This window comes from Mastomys coucha, unplaced genomic scaffold (assembly GCF_008632895.1).
Source record: "Mastomys coucha isolate ucsf_1 unplaced genomic scaffold, UCSF_Mcou_1 pScaffold15, whole genome shotgun sequence".
NCBI lineage: Eukaryota > Metazoa > Chordata > Mammalia > Rodentia > Muridae > Mastomys > Mastomys coucha.
Window position 1 is genome coordinate 110,956,266 of NW_022196897.1, and position 21,328 is coordinate 110,977,593.

General features: G+C 42.1%; 1 protein-coding gene across 1 annotated transcript in view; it reads right to left on the reverse strand.

Moving 5' to 3' along the window:
• Fbn1 (fibrillin 1) overlaps positions 1-21,328 on the reverse strand; it is a 209,270-nt gene that overhangs the window by 68,703 nt on the left and 119,239 nt on the right. The window contains exons 13-24 of the mRNA XM_031371746.1: positions 18,029-18,154; positions 16,388-16,510; positions 13,429-13,551; positions 12,211-12,363; positions 8,353-8,406; positions 6,878-7,003; positions 5,251-5,376; positions 4,638-4,757; positions 4,322-4,459; positions 3,864-3,914; positions 2,164-2,289; positions 101-328 (exon numbers count right to left, since the gene is read on the reverse strand). Of these exons, the coding sequence (XP_031227606.1) occupies positions 101-328; positions 2,164-2,289; positions 3,864-3,914; positions 4,322-4,459; positions 4,638-4,757; positions 5,251-5,376; positions 6,878-7,003; positions 8,353-8,406; positions 12,211-12,363; positions 13,429-13,551; positions 16,388-16,510; positions 18,029-18,154 (1,494 nt within the window). The remainder of the gene's footprint in view (positions 1-100; positions 329-2,163; positions 2,290-3,863; positions 3,915-4,321; positions 4,460-4,637; positions 4,758-5,250; positions 5,377-6,877; positions 7,004-8,352; positions 8,407-12,210; positions 12,364-13,428; positions 13,552-16,387; positions 16,511-18,028; positions 18,155-21,328) is intronic.

The window sequence follows — 21,328 nt, forward strand, 5'->3', positions numbered from 1 at the left end:
CATCATCATCATCATCATCATCATCATCATCATCATCATCATCATCATCATCCTCATCATCATCAGTAGCAGCAGCAGCCACAGGGAGCATCGTACATACCTTTGAAGAAAGGTTTCCCATTTGTAATGTCTTTTGTGGCAAACCCAGGGCCTCGGGGACAGAGTTCTTCATACTCCCGGCTGTTTCTCAATGGACACTCCTCACATTCTTCCGTACCCCAGGCTGCCCCAACAGAGCAGCAGCAGGCATCCATTCGGTGGCGGCCAGAGATGGGCAAGGTGCACTCTTCATCGTCATACTTCAGGAAGCAGGTCTCCAGGCGGATGTCTGTCAGAGAGGGCAGGAGACTGAGGAGAGCTTGCCCTTCACTGCCCAAAGCTACCGACTTTTGTTAGGGAAAATGCAACACATCCTAGTTTGCTATATTCCATGACTACATTTTTTTTCCAGTTGAAAACTAGGATTAGGTGGTCGGTATTCCAGCTAATGAAGACTTTCTCGTCTTCCTCAGACATGTTTATGAAAGGCTCCCTTCCAACTTTTGGTATTTTCTGATAGCTCTGCATAGGCAGCCAATGGCCGAGAAGTGCCACTTTGCTGAGTGTGAGCATCTTCTCCATGGAAAGCCATGTTTATCACCACGGGTGTGCATTCCACAGTATCCCAGCATCTCCTGTCTGTGAGCAGACTCGCTCTGTTGCTGGAATGTACCTATTGCTCAAACATTATGGCCTTGGACTGACTGCATTTCTGGAGAGGCAGACTACCAATCTGGAAAGAGGGCTTCCCTTCTTAAGATTAAAAGAGGAAATGGCAAACAAAAGCCATCCATCCTTCTAAGATGTTTTACTTCAATATGTGTGTGTGCACGTCTATTCCCAGCCCCAAATTTAAGCAACTGGAAAGGAGGCTGGCTGACCAGCGGACAGAAGACCTGGATTCTGGGACTATTCTTCAACTTACTGTTTCTTAGCAAAATCATTATGCCTGATCCCAAATCTTCACGCTTGCCAAATGATGTTATGTCCATCTCTCAGGAAGCATCAGGGTGATGCTTTGAGATTATGCACCCAAGAACTGTGATGTATCATTCAAGTGTGTCTTTCTTCCCATTTGCCTTCACAATGTGGCTGTGATTATTTACTTAAGGGTTCAAGTTACTCAGTGTCTTTTTTTTTTTTTTTGAAGGCCCTCTGAAGCATTTAAACAGCCCTGTGTCCAAGTTTTACAGACTAAGGCAGGTAATTTAAAGCAAACTCCATCTTTCAATTGAAAATCTAGAAGAATGCTTCATTAAATAAGGTCCCTCCTAAATAAATAAAGATTTGGGTTTAGATTTGCTGATATCCTTAGTTACAAAAGACTCAGAGCTCTGAACTTCCCTTTTGTTCCATATTGTAAACATTCTATGCCTGAAGGTTGGTTCTCATTTGCAAATGATCAGAATTCCTCAACTGTACTGACAGCCTTGTAAGCACATAAAGTAGTCTTCATCAGGGATATTCTTCAGTCTGATTCAGCATCAGATATGAACTACACGTGATGTCATTTACAGAGTCAAAGGCTAAGCAGCGAGACACTTATGGTCATAACACTAGGAGTCAGAAAGATATCACAGCTAAGAGTCATGAGGCATCCTTCTGAGGACTTCAAGTCTCTTCCATGTCACTGGGATGGGATGACTAGATGACTGGATGTGTCGTGTCCCCCGGGCTCTAGCATTTGGCATGAAGATTCCTATACAAGTGGTAGAGATGATATATCTCTGCTTCCTAGCTGTCCACCCCACCTCCCTTTCCCAGGAGGATTTCTGCTCCTGACATCAACAGGGATTTCCTATAAGGGTCTATCTGTCAGTTATAGCACAAGCCTAAAAGAAATGGGGTATGGCACACCATTACATGCAAATGTTCTTCCCTCTGCCACTCAGCATGTATTCTACAGCCCAGGGCATATGGGTAGCAGGGTGATAGCAACTGTGGTGGCACTGAACTGAAGAATGAAAAGACTAGCACAGAAGAAAGCCTTCCCTCAGTAGAGCTAGGAAGACAGTTTGTCAAGAATAGATCCTAGCAGATGAGCTGAACCTGCGGGTGAGTGTGTGTACATGTGCATGTGCGTGTGCGTGTCCAAATGTCTAACTGCATCTTATTCATCTTTACCAAGACAGATTCTTCCTGTAGCATCCAAAGTCATTCCACTGGGACACTCGCACTTGAATGAACCCCTGGAGTTGACACACAGGCCATTCTTGCACACTCCCGGGAACACTTCACACTCATTGATATCTAAAAAGAAAAAAGAAAAAAAAAGAAAGCATTAAGCCAGTATATCTCTATAAGTTAATCCTGGTTTACCCCACTCATAGATTCACAATGATTCTTAACAAAAGAAAGAGCCTTTTCTGAACCTAATAAGTTCAAAACACTAGCTTGCCTCCAGACAGTTCATATTAACTTCTGATGTGTCTTCATAGCAAGAGGTGGGTCTGTTCACTAAAGCTAGGTGCCTCTCCACTGGCCTCTGGGAATCGTATTTGAGTTGTAGAGACAGGGGCCAAGGGTTTGGGGGACAGCTCTGATAAGTAAGACTCTGAGGGTTATAGTTAGCATTAGGAGACAAGATGACTGGAAATAGACAAAAAGTATCAAAGAAGGAAAAGCTTGAACTTGAGTGTATGAAAATCAAATCCTGCTGTGGGATATGTGGGCCAGTGAAGGAGGACTGAGCCCACGTGGTTGGTTGGGTGAGGGAGCGTCAACACGCATGACCATCCATTTGTCATCCACCAGAGCTGACCCAGCCTACTGAGCCTTCCTAGTTTGCCTCATGGAGCAGGGTGTTCTCTGCAGTTAATTTGGAAAAACAGACATCATTGAATTAATCCAAAGAAAGGCAATCTAAATGCCAAAAGGGAAGAACCTTGAAAGCCTTAGTTAACACACACACACACACACACACACACACACACACATACACACACACACACCACACACCCACACAAACCTATTTTAAAGAGGACTCTCGGTAAGCCAAGAGTATTGAGAAAAAGTCTCACTGTTTTCTTGAAAGAAAACTAAACAAAAACGAAGTCGAACATACTTTGGGGGGGTTTGTTCCTCTGAGTTTTTCCTTGGCCATTTGTATACCAAAATGTGCTGTTAAGCTCAGATAAGTTATGAACGGCTAGTCTGACCCAGAATAAAGCCAGGGGATTCAGTCATCATTTGGAAAGCAAGCCCTTGGGTGGGGGTTGTAGGATTCCTCTTTGTTTTAACAGGAAAAAAAAAAAACTCTCCATTTTCTCCCCCATATGGGACTGTTGTTTTTTAAAATACTTCAGCTGCTGTGTCATGTCAGGCTATGTTAGTCACCGTGACCTATATCTACTCAGGACTCCATGAGAAAGAACCACAGTGAACTGGAGAGGGTCCACATGGACCTTGAAAACAGAGGCAACTGAGTTCACCCCTCTAAATCACCCAGGAATGTGATACAAATAAACAAGCAACAATAATAAAAGGGGGGGGTTTCTAACCACAAATGCAAACTTTACAGTCTTTGAAAGTAGTCTTGCATTTGTGCTCCTGATTTGCAGATGGCGTTTTGAAAATGCAGCCACTCCAAAAGATGCACAGTTGTTCTAAAGCATAGCCAGCCTCGCTGTCCTTTGGCCGTAGTGATCTAACACTGGCAACAGCCTGTGCATTTAACATCTGTTCTGTTCTGTGGTTCTCTGTAATTTTTTTCTCTGCATCATATTGCCCACTGTGAAGCTCCTCTATCCCTTTACTGAGGTCACGCTAACACAAACATTCTTCATACACACAAAAATGTAACGTCTATAAGAAATAAGAAATACCTTCACATTGTGTGCCTTTGATTCTTGAGTAGCCTTTACCACATATGGGATCTGTGGGGAAACAACGCAATATTAACGACATCTATGTAGACTTCTCAGTCATGATAAATAGAAGAAACTGGAGGGAGGGCCTGGGACAGGAGTTGGAATTTGCTGCTGTGAATAAGCACGGGCCAGCATAGATGAAAGAAGAGCAGCAATGAGAGGTCTCTGCTAGTAAAGCTCAGCTTGTGGGAACTCATGCTTCAGGGGAAGCACCACAAGCTAATTACGTGACCACATGGAGATGGAAAATGGCACCCTGGCCAGAATCCCATAAAATAGACATCTCTGATACTTTGCTGGTTTCCTCTTCAGGAATATTTTTATCAAGGTCATCTTTAAAATTGTCCATGGGGACCTAAGTCAGTGGACTGACCAATGAGATAGCTGCACAGTCATGCACCCTCTTCTCTTACCAACTTGACAGATGGTGCACGGGCTTCCCCAGGCAGCGCCAAGGGAGGAGCAGCACTCGGACTTCAAGGTGGCTCCATTGATGTTGATCTCACAGCGCCCGTCGATGACAGTCTGCCAGCAAGTGCCCTTGATGGTTTCTGCAGAAAGAGGAGTTGACAGACATTTAACAGAATCTTATCAAAAACCCAATGTATATACTAGAATTACAGCTAATCTCTTATATCTGGACTTCTGTGGCAGTCAAAGCAACCATTAAACGCAGGAGAGCTGAATTATTGATAAACACTGAAAAAGCATTCTCAGAAGGATAAATACCTATGCAGATGGTTTTTGTTGGATCCAGAGTACTTTCAGGAGAACATTCACAAATGAAGGAGCCAGGGCTGTTCTTGCAGACTCCATTAATGCAAGGACTAGATTCACATTCATCAATGTCTGAAACAAAACCAGGTCCTCATTACTACTGAAAGTTGGTCTTAAGCATAAAATGCATACCCCGACTTTGGCTTTAATTGCTACCACATATTCTTCACTAGATAGTAAAGCTGGCCTAAACAGGTTTTGCCAAACTAGAAGGGATGTCAAAATACTAATTGAGCATATTTCTTTAGTACAAACTGGCACATGAGTTGAGTCTTTGTATTCAGAAAAATCTGGATAAAATTATGGATTCAGATTATACATGCACAACATTTTCCTCATCTATTAAGCGATGGCAAGTAAAAATGCCAGCTAGAGGCAAATAGAAATGAATGCCCTGAAACCAAATGCAAGTAAGTGGCTAGAGTTTGTGTGGTGCCATCTAGAAGCAGAGAATCCCAACAGAACTGGCTTGATTATCTAAAGTAGACTCTAACTGACTCCTAGGGTGGTCTCATGGCTTTCCCAGAGAGCGAGGTGTGTGGTGGCAGAACCAAAGCACAGGTACCTTCACAGGTTTTTAGGTCAGGTTTGTACACAAATCCCTTGGGGCAGGTACAGACAAAACTTCCAGGTGTGTTTCGACATTGTCCATTGTCACAAAGTAGACTGTTCAGCACACACTCGTTAATGTCTGGAAAGAACAAATGGGAATGTTAGAAAGAGCTTGTCCCTTGAAGGCGATGCCATTCAGGTTAGGTCTTTAAATTCCTAATGGTATAATCAAGTCCACCAAGTCCACCAAGGCAGACTCTTGTTCCACTGGCTTACCCCACACGAGAGCTTATTCTTCCTGTCCAAACTAAGTGTCTACAAAGCCTCGGGCTTCTGGATGCTACTTGACTCACTTGTTGGATTCTTTGAAAGTTAGTTATCTTTAGTTCTGAAATTGATTTGTAGCGTTAGAATCAAAAGGACTAATCTTACTGCTTTAAGGAACTAAATAAATAGAAAGCACCCTCAATATGATGGTATACATCTATAATCCCAGTACTGTGAGGAGAAGGCCATGTGGATTTACTCTAACCACAGCAGTGAATATACTTTAATAGACAATATATATTTTTATGTATGTGCTTATATGTCTATATATTTACATACATTATATATGCATATATATTGCTTAAAATATGAAAAAATCAGACAAGAAGTAATGTTTCTATTGAGCATATGGCACACAGAAAGTCTATCAGAATACTATAAGGAACACAACTATTTTCCACCAGGAGGCTTCAAATGGGCCAGAGACATATGGAAACAGAGATTTTCTTCTCCTGGGTTGGAGCCCATGGAGATTCTCATTCTGTATGCGTAGCAGTAGAGTTCAGAGTACATGCAATAAGTTATTGATACTTAATAGGCTGTGTGCCAGCCTGGAAGAGTGAACAGATTTTTATATCAGTCTGAATTATCCCTGAATAATCAATTACTTGCTTTAAAGTTAGATCAGCTCCTTGGACAGGGACCTTCCCAGCTCTGGCTCTAAAAATCACACCAAAGTAAAAGTAGGATGCTTAACCTCAAAGCCATGAATGGAAAAAAAAAAAATATATATATATATAATCTGAGATGTTTCTAGTTTATCTTAAAACATCAATTTGCATCATATTCCATAAAGGTGTATGTGTTCTTCAAATTAAAAAAACGCACCACTTTACATATTATTATATGTGCATCCTTTCCCCAAGAGTGCAAGTGTCTTGGTCTTAAAAGCCCAACTTTGGGAAACACAAAGCTGTGTGTCACTCCAGACAGAAGATGCTCTCAGAAAATACTGTTCTAGGCAACTAAAGAATGTTGGAGAAAAAAAACTAATGCCCTAGACTGACTGTTTTATTCCCAACCAAATGATTTACTTAGTTTCTGGATTTTTCCTTCATTAAAGGTTGCTATCACATGGAAAAGGGTGCTTGTTAAAACCAACGTAGAGTCATTATTACTGGAAACAAGCTGTACTTTCTCTGATTAAATCTAATGAGCAGTTGGGAGAACTGTTTCAGTGGAATGGCTCTGTAGCCATGTGAGAAAGGCTCCCGACACTTGCACTTCCTACACTTAACAAGGTTCTCTTTTACCAAGTGAATCTGGCATGTGATTCTACACCAGAAACGTCACAGAAAGCAAGTTGATCTTACCGACACAGTTTTTTCCAGTTATGTCTACTTCGTATCCCGAGTTGCATATACATTTGTAGGTCCCACGGAGATTTTCACAAATTCCATTTGGGCAAATATCAGGATCTAATGCACATTCGTTTATATCTACACCACCAAAAAGATCAAAATTAATCACATTCTAAAACAATCATTAAATGAAAACAACACAAAACAGTACAACATGCACAGTGAGGCACCTTAGGACTTCTCAATGGGCTCACTTGGAAGAGAATATTTCCCTCTTTTTGCCCCCTGTAAGATGAGTCACATCTTCCCCGACTCTAGACCCCGGAGGGAAACTGGCATCTGAGCTGTGACCTTAAGATCACCCATCATCCTTGAATTAAGCTGAAGAAGATGTGCTAGATGATCCAAGCACCAGGATGAAAGCAGAGGATGCACAGGGACCAAGTCCCTGGCATGACATCACCTCTTCCCTCTTGCTTCTGCCTCCCATCCTGCCAGCAAGGTGATTACATCATGCCCTTGCTTTAAGTTTTTGTTACGTTCAACAATATCTTCAAATTAAAGTATGAATCATGTGTTTCCTAGCTCCAAATTTAGTGTTCAAGCAAGTTCTCCTTCCCACTGTGTGCAGAATTCCTTCAGCAGGTCTCCTCACAGGACAAAGCCTCTGCTTTGGCCCCCGAGGAGGCTAGGCACTGCCTCTTCTGTGCTCACACATACTGAGCAGACCTCCCTAATACCAGAGAGGGAGACAGAGTGGTGGTACGTGGATGGATGGTCTTTATCAGTCAAGGTTGTTATCTGCTTCATCCCCTTGTCCTTGGCACAGCTCTTCTGATCCCCACTGAATCTTCTATCATCACCCTTCTTGCTCCCCCCTCTTCATTACTCTTCCCTCCTCATCCTCATCCACACATATGATGAAGTGAATCAGCCAGTTTGGTTTTCCCCAGAGCCCCCTAGTCAAATTGCTTCTTGTCACCATCTTTACATTCATCTCAGTGCTCTCCTTTGATTCTTTTTAATGATGCCTTACATTTCTCCTTTTTCTACATAAATATTTTCTTTCAAACTCAGCTAGCTGATATGATTTCTTGCTAGAAAATCTAAGTGGTATCTTATGACTGAACCTTTTAGAGTTAAGAAATCTTTTAGACTGAATGGATAACTGTTCAATCTAAAATCCTCAGCTGTATTTGATAATGGAAACTCATAAAAGGCTCAGGCTGCTGCTTCTCTAGAATGAGCAACACCAGCCATTATATCTCATCTACAGCTCTCCATAAATTGTCCCCAGGAAAGGCCAGTGAGAAAGCCCGACAACCACAACCACCAAGGTGCCACAGAAGCTCTGCCATGGCCATCACCTGTGACAGTCAGCAAGGTGCCAGGCCAGACTGTGTCATGACAGTAACTCGATACCCACAGGAGGCTCAATACTGCCTTTGCACATGCTTAAGTCAGGAAACTTCAAAGTGGCTCCTTACCAGTGCCTGCTGATGTCATTCCTGGTCCACTGCTGCAGAGTGCCTGATATTCCGCTGCAATAAATTATCAGATAATAAATGAGTGCCTTGTTTGCAGAACAGGTCAATTCTGCCTTGGCTCACACAATCATTTCCTCCAAAGCAAGGAGAACCAATCTAAAGTGGTAACAGAACAGGGAGGAACTCCTGCGGGAGTCCCCTTTAGACCGGGCTTTCATTTCAAGCATTTTAAGCGTTCCGCACCACTGAGGAAAGTGACTTTGAAGGATACAAGGAAGTCATAGCAACTTCTTGGGCAAAGCACTTTTGGAAAGGGTGTTTTTTTCCTACAACTCGTTTTGTTCACCAGGGAACACTTTACACGTACACTGAAATGTGCCTGTTAAAATGTGGTTTCTTCGCTGTTAATAAAACTTTTCCCTGCCATCCTGGGGATAGTTCTGTTTCTCAATTCTAGCTGTTTTTCCAGTACAATCAGGTTCTCACATGTCCTCCGTCCTCCACAGACTCTCTGGGCTCCCCTCACAAGAGCACAGCAGAGCATCCCGGCTCATGTGCAGGTACAGTTGTGACTCATCTGGATGCCATGCTCGTTTTCTATGTTGAATCCACAGGAAAACCCCTGACAAAGGTTAAGATCACTCTCTCTTTCTTATGAACTGAGGTATGCAGAATTGCTCCCCAAACTTGTGACAGAATCAGCTCTCTAGGACTTATGAAGCATTACTAGACAACTCTAACGACATTCAGAGTGATGTAATGGTGAACAGTAAGAAATGCAAACACCTGGGACCAGAGATGGAACAGGCCTTTGCCAGCCCATGGTTTCTGGCAGCCAGAATCAGAGTCACATAGGGAGACGGCACATGGTGGCTGGGACTTTATTAGAGGGAACAAACACTTGCTCTATTTCTGATGATGGTAGACAAATAAGTTTGGAAAGCATAAAATTAAAAAAAGAATAATCCTCTGGCCAGGTGAGGTGGCATGGACCGTTAATCCCAGCACTTGAGAAACAGAGGCAGGAGGATTCCTCTAAGTTCAAAGATAGTCTGGTCAGTGAGTTCCAGGACAGACAAGGCTACACAGTTAGACCCTGTCTCAAAAATAAACACAGTGAGCGCGCGCACGCGTGTGCACACACACACACACACACATACACCCAATGAACCAAACAAACAAAAACAAGAAAGCAGCATGAAAAATTAATCCTTCAAAGTGTGTGTTTTGTAATAAGCAGTAAAATGTTTTTGTTTTTGTTTTTGTTTTCTTTAAAAAAACATTTAAAAGGAGACCAAACGGGGACAAGGAGAAGCATGTAGGCCACCGTGTATTTTAAACCCAGAGATGGAAATATGACAACGAAACCAGAACAAAAATGTTCCTTTAGCATCTTCTCACACTCTTAACTATTGACATGGTCATGGAACTGAATAATAAAGCAAGAAGGCAAAACCATGACGACAGTGGACAGTGTTCTCACGGCGAATTCAGATTAGCTGATACTTGGCCTACACAGAGGCTCAGCATGGTCCCTGTGCTTGCCACTGGCCAAGACCCAACTGCTCTGTGTAGTTAAGGGATCTGAATGCTAACATACTTATGGCTAGGAGCAAATCCCTCCTCTCTGGGTATTCATCCCCATTCCATACTGAAGCTCTCTGGGTTTAATGAGATAACATAAACACAGGCAGTTCACACTCTTAATAACTATTTCCTAAGCTATCCCAAGGTAGTGCCTCAGACAGCAGCACGGCAGGCAGCATAGAAGCACCCCAGAGTTGCACTCAAAGCTGACTGCTTTCTGAGAGAGGGAAATGGTTAAAGGCCGAGGGGACAAGAAGGCTTGCTGAACCACATAAATTGGGTGAGGAGCTAGTGGCACAGCTTTTCACAGCCCACTTGGCTTGCACAGCACATGGTGACCTTGGAAATTCACGTGGTTGCAATTTCTCCCTGAGCTGACTAAGAGATTCTAGGGATTGTGAAGTCACCCACTCCTAAGATGAGGGAGATCCTAAGAGGATCTTCAATGGTTTGACATTCTTGTCAACTACTGATATGACCAAAGAACTTTCCCCTGTGGACCTTTTCCATGCAAATACCCTCAGACAGAAAAACACAAATATGAGTCGGAAGTTAGCGATCACGGGCTTCCGGCTTAGCTTCCGCTAAGCCTCACTGCTTCAAGAAACTGGGTTTCTTTAGTGACCTTTTCCTAAACCCATGTCATTCCCCTGAGCACACACACTCTCTGGAGATGCTCTAGGTGCAGAGGGGAAACTGTTAAAGCAAAGAACTGTATGCAGTATGTTTCTGCTCACACTCTGTGAGCACTATCATCTTTTGCAGCTTTACTGACACACATCTGTTTTATAAAATCCAAGTCTATGAGAAAAGCACTTTGAAAATTTAGCGCAAGCAAGGGCAGCATATATGACTGTGGTGTTATTTTGTTTGAAGCAGTTATTTTGTTTGAAGGACTAGCGGAAGCGTATTAGTAGTGTATTTAACTGATTTTTGACGACCTGCAGAGAATCTGTGACTTATTCCCAGCCAAAGCAACCTTCCCTTTTCAGTGGCATTCTTTATGTTCTTTAAAGCCTTCCCTTTAGATTCTTATGATGTTCATTTCAAACACTGTAATTTCAAAGGTTATTTTTATTTACAAGGCACTGAAAAAATCATACTTAGGTTAACTTTTAATGACTTTTACTTAGGAAGGAGATGAAATAACTGAATCTTACTAACTGCTTGGGTTGTTTGTTTTATTTAGCCCTAGCTTTATTTTAGGACAACAAAAGTCAACTGCCAAGCTACCTTAAGATGATACTCAAATAGTAAAAATCGACCATCTTCATTTCAATAAGCTACATTTTTTTCTTCCTAAATGTATGCCAATTTTACTCCCACACCCTTCTTCCTCTCTCTTCCTGGCTCTCTTCTTTCAAAGGGTCCCTCTTTCTGCTTTCATGATACAAACATTTCATTACTTTCTCTTTTCTCTCAACTCACCACCCCTTTCTACTGTTGTCTCTCTCTCCCTCCCCCCCCTCTCTCTCTCACACACACACACACACAAACATATACACTCAATTTGCATATGGGAAACAACATGAAACATCTCAATAAACTATTTTTCCTTTATGAATCTAGATAATTATATCTGCATAGGACCATCTATTTCATCTAATGAAATTTATTTTGTAGGTCAGAACACTAAGAATTCCTTGTCTGTATAATCTCATTTTATAATTATTTTCATTATTGTAAGTCTTTTTAAAATACTTAAATGTGCAAAGCTATGCACAAATAACTAATCTCTCCCAAGTCTTTCTGCCTGTGGATTGGGAAGCAGAATTTTGCCTCACTGGCCTGGTTGTTTTTCACTAGGCATGCCACCTAAACTGTAGAAAAATACTTTTTCCCTAAGGTTGAATAAAGCCATTTAAGAAAAGTGCACCAAAATCAACATGTGGGTTGTGAACAAAATTCACAAATGGCCTTCTGGGGAGCTGTTGGGAATATTTGGGTCATCTGAAAGTTATTTACTTTTACACTGTGTAAAATTCCGCTTTTCTAATAGTCATCTCCTGTAAAAAGCAAGCATCCTGAAATGGCATGTGTTCCCGGGAGTGTGACCAGCATTGAGGTGGGATGGTTCCTACAGAGGCACATGGACTGCCTATGGCAAATAATAGTGAGACGGGAGAGTCACGTGTGTCTAGACATCGGCTAGCCTCTGCCAAGACCCCAGAAGGGTATACAAGATGTCCCTGGGAGCATAGCACAGCCTTTCCCGGTAACTTATAGGAAATCAAGGCCCATGGATGATGGTACCTCCATGCTGCCACTCACCTGAATTCTGTGCAGGACACGGCTGGCAGGGCTCCCCAAATGCATACTCGGTGCTGGCACAACAGCATTCCGATTTGGTAACAGCGCCAAACAACGGCTTTACACACTGGCCTCTCCTGTATCCCCCGTAGCATGTGCTCCGCATATGTGTGTCTAAACGGGAGGAAGCACCCATCATTATACTGTCATTTTAAACAGATTAAAAACCCCCACATTGAAGCCAAAGCTGCCTTTTTTTTTCCTCCATTGCCCTGTTCTTAGTCACAGAGAATGCCTGTGTTTTCAGTACTTGACAATGAGAAAAAAAATCAAAACTAATATAAAACTCCAAAAACTCATTAGGGTCCGAGCAGTGGGGACCAATGGCCAGCATCGACCAGTTTCCTCTGGTGATCGTAGTTGAGCAAACTGTGAGGCCCTTAAGATCTGCGATTATTTTTCATTCATTTTTGTCTTCCTTAGGCATGCACAGGGCAGGAACTTTATAAACTCTGCGTGAAGGCTGGATCTTACATGGTGATAAATAAGACCTTTATTAGAAATGGGGCTTACTCAAAAACAAACAGGCAGTTATTGAATGTCTAAATTGGGTTTACTTTCCAAAAGGGAGAAAGTTTAATTTGTAAAAGGTTCATTATATAAACCTGCAGATGCTGGTCAACTGAGCTGTGTTATCTTTATCTCTAGAGAAGGACTTTCCAGCTTCACCCAATCCTTTCCTAAATCAAAGGGCTTACTGAGTATCTTAAAAAAAATAATTTGGATAAAAGTCTTGTTATTTAACAAATCTCAAAGCCGTGTAAAACTGTCATTGCATGCTTATGAATTATCCATGTTTCTGTGGCATAGTGCACTTCCCTTGGACATTTAATTCTCTATTAAAATACACACCATAAAATGGTATACATATATAAATCAATTCTAAAGACTTTTATCCACAAAAGAACATGGGAGAAAAATTAAAGACAGCTATATTGTTGGCTCAGGAAAGAGAGAAGAAATGGTGGGGATTCCCTTGCCTCTCCTTTACTTAACCTTATCTTTCTATTCCTAACATCAGTGTCCAATTTATTCAAGAAGAGATCTGGATTTGTTAAATAATTGCTCAGTAGAAGTCACTTTGTCTCACCAGCTAGGGTAGGACACATTTGTAATTGATAAGCATTGCTGATTCCTGGGGAGTATTTATCATAAATCAGGCTATGGCTTATTTCTTACCAACACACACACGTCCATCTAGACCCACAGCCAATCCAGGGAAGCATTCGCATCTGTAGGAGCCATCGGTGTTCACACAGCGTCCGTTCATGCAGATCCCAGGAGTCTCACACTCATTGATATCTGCAGTAGGAAGAAGTATTTCTTAACACCATTGAACACGTTCACTACGGTAACACTGGAACAGGGGTACTATGGAAAATGATACTCAATGACCCCAGTGGCACATTAGTGAGATGCTTGCTCAGTGTTCTTCCAGAGATGGGAAAGAGAGAAATCAACCAAGCTTTGTGCTTTTCTATTAAAAGTCATCTTAATAGAATCCTCCCAAGATGCCTGCTATAAAATGCAAGAACACAAAAGGCAGACAGGATTGGTGTGGGGAGGAAAATGACCACCAGAAGGCAAAGGACTCTGGGTAACACATCCCACTGTAGCCATGCCTGGATCTAGCTTGATTATAAACTGCATCTTCAACTGTGCTGGGAAGCTTTATCCTTCTGCAGCCAACACCCAGGTTGGCACCCCTGCTGAGACCTCTGAGACAATCAGCAAGAGGCAGACATTAAATGCTGGAGGGAGCACTACAGAGACAGAACAGAGAGAAATACAGGATGACTTTGATGATAGCCCTTGGTCAGTACAACACTCAAAGGCACTAGAAGTTGGTAAAATCTTTTTAAAGCACTGCTGAGTATTTTTAGTATCATATGCATATCCTTAAATACTGTAAAAGATGTCATTGGGCTCATATTAACAATAGTAGTAGAGAATTCCCCCATTAAAAGTAGGAAGGGTACCCAAACTGAGTTTTGAAAAACAAGGATGCTCAGAACCAAGTCACTTTCCAACAGTCCTTTTATAATATACAATAGAGTATGCAATTATTTCCTGACCTTAAAAAGGCAAATTGAGAGTGAAGCACCTCTCTGTTTTACTTAGCTTGTGTTATTTGGCATAAAATACACCCTGGTGGTCCAAGACTTCATGTTCAGACTGTTTTAAAACAGCAGTTATATTTAAGAATGTGAACTCAGATTGGTTCATTTGTTTCAGGCATCCTTTTGGTCAAGCAGAGACCTACAGTAAGACAGTGAAGACTATTCTAAAAAGCAGCCTGAATGCTTCGCAGTGGAACATGTAGTCCCTCAGTTGGCAGAGGCTCTGGTGACAAGGCTCTCAGCTGCCGTGTGTTTGTGGCTTCAGGATGACAGATGAAGAGAAACACAAGAAGGTGGCTACCTTCTCCCGGACTCCCAAGTGTGTTTATCTGAGCTCTAGGAAGAAAGATGAGGACAAGAATACAAACTGACCTCCTTCTTCTTCCTTCCCGCTGTCTTCCTCCTTCCTCTTCTCCCTTTCCCTTCAACCCCTTCTTCCCTCTTCTTCTTTTCCTCCTCTCTTCCTCCTTCCCTCGCTACAAAATGCTGAGTCCAGGTGAACCAGTGCAATTATTAGTTCTTTCATATAATTCAACAACACTACTTATGTAAAAGACAATTTCCATGATCACCTACGACCTCAGAGCCTACATTCATCTTTGAGCTCATAACATCCTCTGTAACAGCATAATTAGATGCCAAAAGGCTGCCGCCTCGGTTACCACACCTTGGCATTACAAACAGCTCAGTAATCAATCACACCCTTCCCGTTTCTTTCCCACGTGCACAGTATTTAATTTGCACACCCGGACACTTTATCTTACTGCAGAATGTCGCAAACCTCTCTTCTCCATTGTCAGTTCCTCCTGGCACAGAGTTCAATGTGTACAGAAACCATTTTCTTACTTCAAACTTTGAAAAGAGTCAACTGTTTGTTTTCTACTAAAGATGGATTTTCACAATATTACAAACCACCAGTGTGAAGGTCACAGGGCGTGCAGGTAAACAGCCAAGGGCTGGAAGCTCCTTAAAGGTTGGAGAAAGTGCATACCTTGCCAAGAAGACATACAAGGTTTCTTCCACTATACCTTAACCAGAGCTGAAAACTAGGGACAGTCAGAAGAGGTGCCCTGGGACTTTATCCTGCCTTTTCAGTATCAAGTGCCACATTTCTGCAGCAGATGCTGTGAACAGAGGCTCTTGGCCACCCTGGACTGACATTGCACATAAGGATCTAAGAAGAATGACTCCAGTTAGTATCTGGCATCTACATGCAACAGTTACTCATCCCTGACTCCATACAGCAGGGGATAGCAACAAATTTGTCTCCAGCAACTCTTGTTAGAACCCCTACAGCACAAATGGAACTTCCAAGTTTTGCTTACAATACTTGAAGCAATGAGTTTATTTCAAAAGTTATCTGGCTACCCTGACTCCTTGTTTATTTTTCTGCTTTGTCCCTTTTTCCTCCTCCTCCTCCTCTTCTCCTTCCTCCTCCTCTTCTTCTTCCTCCTCCTCTTCTTCTTCCTCCTCCTCCTTCTCTTCCTCCTCCTCCTCCTCTTCTAACTCCTCCTCCTCCTCCTTAGCTTATATAACTTGGTAAAACCTAAATTCATTGTTGTTTCTTATGATAGCTAGATGAGCCAGTAAGAAATATAGTACCACAAATAAGTCAGCATTTTCGACCAGGGGAAGATGGGATGAGTTGGGCAAAGGAAATGATCAAGAAACATCACCCCCTAGCTGTCCTTACTCCCCATCTGGAAGGCAAAGGCAGAACTCAGCTTTATCAGAATGCTGGTCAGAGCCATTGGAATGGATTAACACTTCAGTTCCTTCAGTGGCCACGCCTCAGCTGATTTAGGCCCCTCGGAGAAGAACCCAAATGCTTTCTCTGAAATAAGACTCGCCTTGTTTCATTAACTGTGGCTGTTTGGACAGCTGAATGTAAGAAGGAATACAAGTCAGGTTTCCAAAGCAGAGCCCAGGGAACTCCTCCCAGGGAGAATCTTCCCAGAAGCTGTAGAGAAAAGGAAAAGCAGACCAAGAGCACACTTTGGGGGTTTTGCAGCACCCACCTTTGCAGTAGCGGCCATCTGATGCCAGTTGGAACCCAGGTTTGCAAATACACTTGAAACTGCCATCTTCGTTGATACACATTCCATTTAGGCACATGTTTCTGATGCTGCACTCATCCATATCTAGAAACAGAGTTATGCATTGTCTTGATAAGAAGAGGAAGGCAGGCCAGGATGGATACAACTCCAGCTTTTCACATTTCTGTCTTAGTTTTGTTAATATAGCCTAAGGCTAATTTTCATCCATACGATAAATACAAAAAGAGAAGGCACATGAAACAGGTGTCCCAAATTCAGGATAACTCTTTTGACTGGGAATAGCGGGATCCTTTTGAGGGTCACCGGTCCCTAGACCAAAAGGAGCACTAACAGCTTGGCTAACAGCTTCTTTAGTTCACAGACTTGTCTTCCAAGAAACTGAAACTGAAACAAAAATTAAGGCTACTGGGAATGAAAATGTATTTAGGCTAAATATTGGTTCATTTTTAAAAATAAAAGACCATTAGAGAGAAATAATATGAAGTTGGGTGGGTAGGGAGGTGAGGGAGGACCTGGGAGGGGCTGGATGAGGGAAAAATGTAATCAAAATATATTGTATGAAATTCTCAAAAACAGTAATCTGAAGAATAATACAAAGTAGAAGAAAGCTTGTCATTTCAAGCAATTTGAAGTAGATATTGCAAAGCTGGATTTGGTCAGTGCTAGACTCGGCTATGGGATCCAGCTGAGCTACTAATATTTAGGTCCCTTTGATCACAAAGACAGTTCTTAATTTCATGGGCATGCTGGCCTGTGAGCAATTGAAGCCCTCCCAGGAGGCCTGCACCTCTGGACATGACCTGCCTTCACTTACAGGCTTAGTCAAACTAAAACAATTTATGGTTTTTCTCTATTTCTTTTATTTAAAAATAATAGATTTGACCCTAACTGGGAATTTTGGCCTTAAGTCTGTGGATTGAATCACCAAGATTATATTCTGCCAAACATGTTCCTAAGAACAATTTTGAAATTCTTTCAACATATTAACAGATTCTTGGGATCTTTCCTAAAGAGTTTGGAAAACACGATAAAGAACATTCTTTAGTTCTGCTGAAGGCCCCCCAAAGCGGAATCTCATCCACTGCGCTCATACATATTCCACAGGGGAAAGCCTGTCACAGATGACTTCAGAAGTCAAGATAAGAGGCTGGCTCTCCACACCCCTAGCTCCTCTCAAAGCAGTTCTACATGCCCACTCATGCTTAGTGGGTCCTGTTGCTAGCCAGGCACTTTGCACAAAGAGTTTATAAGTGACTATAGAAGATATGGGCTTAAATATTGTTTTTGTTGTTGTTTTGTTTGTTGTTATTGTATAAAACTCCACAATATTCAAGTTCTGATTGCAGAGAACTCAGATGTAATGGTACACTCTGGAAGAGCACCATCACCATAAGGTACCTTCAAACATGCACTGCTGCCTGACAGTATGTGTGACTGACTGGGGTCACAACAACATGGAGACTTAGGTTTGCCTTTCAGGAAGAAATATGCGAAACACTTTTGACAGTTCCACCTTTCACACAGTGCTTTAATCTGTCTTATCCAAGACTCTCGAGGCAGAAGCTGCAGTGGGATGGGAGTGGCTTGGAGACCCGCCATTACCTTCACAGTTCTTTCCGTCCCGCGTGACGTGAAAGCCTGCATTGCACACACAGTGGAAGCTGCCGTCGGTGTTGATGCAGCGACCGTTGTTGCAGATCCGGCCATTCTGAAGACACTCATCTATGTCTGAGGTTAAAATTTAAAAAGAATAATGGTAATTTGGAGGACTTGGAATTACTCTCTTTCTCTCTTCATTTTCAAACTTATAACCTTAATCTAGGATTTCAACTGTTTGATAACATCCATCATCATCCATATATGTGGGATGATGAATGCCAGAAAGACACGAGGCAGAAAAGAACTTATAGGTCATATTCACTGACTTTCTATTACGACTGCTTAAAGCATGAACAAAATCAAGTTTTCACCATTTTTCTAGATAGTTTATGTATATTGAACTTTGGCTGACATCACTTCAAAACATGACTACAAAGTAATCTTATAACAATATCAATAACAGAAATGCTTTTATTTTATTTTATTTGAGAAATTGCTCAGTTCTCCCATAACAACACTCCACATAACTACAAGATGTCCACCTGCCTCACAGCAGTTCTGGACCAAGTATACTTTCATTGAGCATGCACATAATTTTTAGCTTACACTTTATGACTATTCTAGCTACCAAACAAAGCATTGCTCCCATGGAGGGTGTCCCTTCTCCCATTTAATAATGATGATGATGATGATGACAACGATGACGACAATGATGATAATAGGAACGTTAAAAATGACATAGACTATTTTTTTTCTGTTTCATGATTAAAAACCCATGGTTGTTAGACAGCAGGGTAGCCTGGGTCTGCCTCTCCTGTCCTAAGGACTACAAATGGATGAACATCACAGAGGATGGCTAAAACACTCTTGTCCCTGCAGCATCAATCAATCCCATTTTCTGTTCCCAGAACACACAGAACTATGCGGAGTTGGTTCATTGCAACCCATCCATGTTGAGTGGAGGCCCTGAGTATGAGCATCCTGCACACCCTAGCGAGGAATGTGCATTTATGGCCTGTCCAGTTATCCTGTCTGCCCAGTGTCTGCACGGTGTCTGTGGTTGACCCTCCTACGCATTCTCTTTCCAGGCTGATCCCACAGTGGTTTCTGTGTGAGCCATTGGACTAGCTGAAGCAGTCTGGGCTTTTCTTCTGTCTGATCTTTGTGCCAAATCCCTTTGATTTCTTCTTTTTTCCCCTTTCCTTTATTCTTAATGCTCACTAAAACCTGTCCTGCTCTACAAAGAAAAATAGCAAAAATCCACATATTCTTGAACCAATTTTAACATTCTATAATTTTTTGAGGTTAAAATAAACAAGAAAAAGAGTTCATCTTTTCTTCTCACTACTTTCAGAATGCCACAGGGTTCCCCTGCATTTCTAGAATCTAGACAGCATAAAAACTCATCACTCAAACTTGCCTCCTGGTGTTTTTTTCTCTTCTGTCCCCTTTGACACACGCATACCACCTGAGCTGGAAAATTTAGCAGCATAGAGGAGATAGAAGTGGAGCTGCAGGTCATCCTCATCTCTGACCAAGCCCCAGGTTGAGGATAATGGCACACCCTTAACCCTGGCAGGCCCTTGCTCCAGCTAATCCCTGCTCTACAATTTGTCATAGCTTATAAGCAGCCAAGCCTCTTAACAGTGGTTTATTCTATTGAGAAGTGTCCAATATAACACTGACATTCACATTATGTTAACTAACAGCTCAAGCATTAAGAAGATTCTTAAATCAGCTAAATACTCAACCTATTTAGATTTTTTATTAGATATTTTATTTATTTACTTTTCAAATTTATCCCCTTTCCCAATTTCCACTTGCAAACCCTCTATTCCACCCCCTTCCCCTGCTTCTATGAGGGTGCTCCCACTCCCACCTCATCACCCTGGCGTTCCCTACACTGGAGCATCAAGCCTTCACAGGACCAAGGGCCTCTCTACTCATTCAGACTTATGGTTCAGATTGTGAAGAATTATGTAGAAAGACTGTGCTTACAGGTTTTGGTTTTGTTTTCTGCCTGAATTGACATTTTTGGGCAGGGTACCTAAATACAGTGATGGTAATATGTCTCCAAATCTGACCAAACTCAAAGATTATGAAAGTCATTCAGGGATGAACAACAAACCTGCTTAATTCACACAAAGGGCTTTTGCCGAAGGAGTCAGATATCCTTTGTGTATTTGTAGATTCACATTTTTAAGTGGCAGAAATCTCCCTACCTGCCCTGTGTCTAAAACATAAGTGCTTGCTTAGCTCATTATTTATTTTAATCGATTTTTGCTAGATTAATGACACAACTCATTCTATGCTGAATATATAGATAAAGCTCTCACTTTTTAAAGGGTGGGAAGTATATCTTACTCATTTCTACCCCAGAAACTTACTACATAAATGTCACTTAATCAAAGGCATATTGAGCAGCATGATAAATTATTTAAGGAACAAACCTGTGACATGCCAACACGGACAGGAAAACCTCACAAGGTCCCACACCTACATAAAGAGCTACAGGGAATCAATGGCTCCCGAGATGGGGACATTTTTCAGGGACAAGCCTCCCCAGCAGCCAGCCCTAAACACTTATATGTGGCAACACCACATGGACTCAGCAAGGTGTGTGTGTGTGCGTGTGTGTGTGTAAGTATATGTGAGTGTGTGTGTGTGTGTGTGTGTGTGTGTGTGTGTGTAAACAATAATTAAGGAAGAGTATGAGTTTGAGAGGGGGTTGAGGGGCTTAGGAGGACTTGGAAGGGGATGAGGAAGAGGTGGAAATTATATAAACACTGTATTGGTGTCCAAAATTCTCAAAAAATTATTGCTAATTTTTTATATTTTAAAATGGAAAGAAATAAACCGAGGGGCAGCCTTGATGAGAAGACATTTACAGTGCTTCTGAAATGTCATTGTGTGTCAAGGCGGCTGTAGGAGCCTGCCAAGGGCTGGCTCTCAGCAGCGGGCCTCAGGAAGGACTAGAGAATCACCATTTCAGGCAACTTCAGGTGACATTGCTGTTGGCTGGCGACCTCTGCTAGGAGCAGAGCCCCACATCCTCCTTTCTATGGAGAGACCAATGACATATAATCCTAACAGAGGCTTCCCCCAGTTTCTGCCACACAGAGTAACCACATCCCCTCCATCCCTGATGGAAGATGAACCACCAGAAGAAATAACTCAAAAGAAGTGAAAAGAAGCCATTCCCTGGCACACAGAGAGCTTTTAAAATATCTGAATGCTTGCCAGAGTTCTCAGCAACATCCTCAAAGAAGTGAGTTTTGAAATAAGGCACAAAAAAGCAGCAGG